Genomic DNA, 3,699 nt, shown 5'->3' on the forward strand with positions numbered 1-3,699 from the left:
TTGGGTCCCAAGTATTTATACCATCAGACTTCTGCAGTATCAGAACCGGATAAAATCTACTTCATAAAGTAGTTACAGTTTATAGGAGGTACATCTCTGTTCAAATAGTATTTTCAAACAATGACAAATCGAAGTTAAATAGCCCTGCACAAACAGGATGCAGTTTAATAAAGAAACTTAAGAATCATTAGGGATAATCTGCAAATTTACTGACCAAAGCAAAACTAGAATTGGAAACTAGAATTCTGCCTTTTGGATTTTTCTTTTTAATTGCATTTTATTGGCTACTGAAAAGAATACACTTCATATTTCACTTATGAATAAACTTGCTTTTAAAAATCTAGAACCATGGTTTCTAGATGCAGCTGTGAAATTTGAATTTTGGTATAATAATTCAACCTGATTATTTTTACTAATTTGAAAGAAATTGATCAAAATATCTCCCTTAATGAACTATTCCCATGGAATATAGATTTCACATTGTGTGAAAGGAAGATATTCGTTCTTCACCAGAATGTGTTGGGTTTTTTCCTCTCTGTATCTGGGTAGTTTGATGAACCTTATTTTATTTGAGCAAAATCATTCCACTTTATTCATATGTTTCATCTTATAAACAGAACGGGGCAGGGAGGGAGAAGGAAAGATGAAGGAATTATTCCCTTTGAAACACGAGAGTATTGGTCACTGGGGTACCACATGATGAAGAATTTAAGATGCGTTAAAATACTTTCCTAGCACATAACAATGTGCATTATAGGAATTTATGATAGGAATTTATGTGCATTATAGGAATTTATGATGACTTTCCTAGCACATAACAATGTGCACTATAGGAATACCTGCTATGCTGCAAAATCAGGTGGTTTGTCAGTAGTGCAGAAAGATTTATATAAACTTGGAAACGTAGTGAAAGAAGTCACGTTACAGTTTTTTCACATATTTGTCAGTTTAAGACATCTGAAACCCTCTGACATATTGTGGCCTAAGAACATGCCAGAATTTGAATTTTAACAACCTCGTCTCTTTCATCCTGTATTTCAGGATGAAAGTCAATTTAAGTGCCCACATACAAGTTACAGCTGTAATCATGATTTCTAGAATTTCCATTATCTCCATTATCAAATGAGAATGATTTGTAATTGGCATATAAGAAAATATTACACATTTTGGTTTTTACAGCCTCCAGTTTGGCAATCATGTTCGATTCTGCTGTAACACACCGGCTTGTTTTTTCCCTTTTCATAGCCTAGTGGCACAGGCTCCACACTTCCAGTTAGTGAGTTGTCTTAAAAACGGAGATCTGTATATTAGTTACAATGGTCAGGACACTTAGGTTTTCACTGAAGAGAAGTTCAAATGCAGGAGGTTTATTTAATGACATCTGGCAGACTGTGGACCTTGTGAGGACAAAAGACAATCTTGAAATAGGAGGATATCAAAACTAGATTTTGGCAATATAGAATATGTGTTGTCCATGTAGTTCCGTCATAAGCTTTAAAAATACTCTTATTAAATAAGTTTTTCCTTCCTTAAGACTAGATAATACATGAAGCCAGTAATAGTCCAGGGGTCAGAATCTTCTTCAATTCTTAGTTATTCTCTATGAGCTTTTTTGGGGGGCTTTTCTTCATAAGATTCTCCATACTCATTCACTCTGCTCTTATCCACAGGATAAAGCCTGGCAGAAAAAAAAATATTAGTTACAATATTGTCTGCTACCTGGAGGAATTAAGCAGCTTTGTGCTACTTAATTTTAAAAGTGAATTTCTTTCTCACCATGTTCTCTATTCCCATTTGTGGCAAAAAACACAACAGTTTTAAAGATTAGCTACAAACACATCAGCTTCTTCACTTTAAGACTTAACCAGTTGTCTCATAACAGGGCCTCTTAGGAGATGTATTAGCTCCCCTAAAGCTTGCCTGGATAATTTCTCAAGCGGTCCAGGATACCTCTCAAACTCGAAACCAGTGCCCAGCCCCTATCAGAAGTTATTGAGCTCGTAACTTGTAGAAATACACCTTGGAAGGGGACCTATTTCACTACACTTATTTAGATAAACCTAGAACTGAAGTTTGCATTTAGTATTAATGATTAGACATAAACATCCACATATTCTGGTATAATGTGAACTAGGCTTAAAATTCTTGTTTGCTCCACAGATAAATATTTATTCTTGGGAACAAGAATACACTTTCTGTAGCTTCATCTATGAACAGTATTTCAATGATTACTGCATATAGCTTTTTTCCCCATGTGCTTTTAGCTCCTTCAAGAATCTGAAACTTGCCGGATACTCAACTTACATGAGAATCGGATAACTTGTGTTTGGAAACTATAAAAAGGGGAAAGCAGAGCAGGGCAGGACAGTCCCTCATCAGAAAACACCCTTTGGTAGTGCCTTGCAGAGGAATTTGGGAAGCGTGCATCAGATGCAGACACGTAGCCCCTCAGCAAAGGTTAGAAGCTCAGAACTCCTATGTGGGTTTGTGAATACAAGCTTAAGAACTGCTCTCCTTCACCTTTCTTCAGATATTCATGTTTCAGGTTAATTTTGTTTTGTAACTTGCACATGTGAAACTACCTGCTGAAAAGGGGGACTGCTGTTTTGGGCAGGAAGAAGGGGCTACTGACACAAATTCTGTGAGTGCTGTGAGAAAAGGAATTTCTTGACTACTCTTAGCACACAGAAAAGGGTCCAGGAATACTGTCAGTTACGGGAAAGTGCTTTTGCTCCTTTTATTTGTACTGAGTTCTCCTTTTTGGGATCCCCTGCTCACCATTCCCTTCATTAGGCATATACACAACTACTATTATCCAGACCATACTATGTATTACTATGGTATAAAAATTCTGCTTGAAGTCTATCCCAAACAATTTTGTAGTTCTTTGTAGCAATAAGACCGCAACCATCTACAGTGTTGTAAAAACTCCTGTGCATATTAAAGAAAGAAAGGCATACCATCTTTGGTAAAGATAGACCAGGAACACAACATCATCTCTAAAGCATGCCAGCCTATGAGATGTTGGCATAGTGATGATAAAAGCAAATATATCATCAATAAAGGTGTTGAATGCCTACGGATAAAAGAAAAGCATACTTCAGTTGGCTGTGAAAAAAGGAAGTCATCTGTCATACAAAGCTACAGGAAACAGACTTCCTCGAACTGTATTTTTCAGGAGGAACACAGAGTACTTTCATATTTATAACAATACTTAAAGGTTATGCAGAAAAACTAATTAATGCAAACTTCAAAGTGCTTTCTTTTAATGAAGATCATACCGTCAACTCCAGACCACGCAATTGTAATTACAAGTAAAAAGGAAGTAAGACGACTTCAGGTAAGTGAAAGTATTGTCATGCAAGGGGTAAAACATGGATTCAGTGAAATCTGCTAGTGAAACTGGCAAAAAACTTTAACTCATTCATTACTCAAATGATTGGAGGTTTACAAAATGTCAGTTCACTTTCATTTTCTGTGGGAGTTTGCAATTTCTGTAAAAACTTGTTAATTTACTGCTCTTCAGAACAATAACTTGACAGCCTTGAAGAGATATTAAAGTATTTTCAGTGCTCTCCTGGAAGTAATCATTCATCCCTTATCAGAGATAGAGTTTTCTACACCATGTGCACTCAAGTAGGCATACTATAGGTTCTGTTTCTGAAGCAGTAATGAAATATTTCCTCACTACTTCTCACT

The 3,699-nt window shown here is 36.1% G+C and overlaps 1 protein-coding gene across 1 annotated transcript in view; it reads right to left on the reverse strand.

Annotated features, from left to right (window-relative positions):
- Positions 1-1,175: 1,175 nt before the first annotated feature.
- CLPTM1L (CLPTM1-like) overlaps positions 1,176-3,699 on the reverse strand; it is a 26,704-nt gene continuing 24,180 nt past the window's right edge. The window contains exons 16-17 of the mRNA XM_010194834.1: positions 2,961-3,076; positions 1,176-1,678 (exon numbers count right to left, since the gene is read on the reverse strand). Of these exons, the coding sequence (XP_010193136.1) occupies positions 1,594-1,678; positions 2,961-3,076 (201 nt within the window). The 3' untranslated portion in view covers positions 1,176-1,593. The remainder of the gene's footprint in view (positions 1,679-2,960; positions 3,077-3,699) is intronic.

Source organism: Mesitornis unicolor, unplaced genomic scaffold (assembly GCF_000695765.1).
Source record: "Mesitornis unicolor isolate BGI_N332 unplaced genomic scaffold, ASM69576v1 scaffold20541, whole genome shotgun sequence".
In the NCBI taxonomy this organism is placed as follows: domain Eukaryota; kingdom Metazoa; phylum Chordata; class Aves; order Mesitornithiformes; family Mesitornithidae; genus Mesitornis; species Mesitornis unicolor.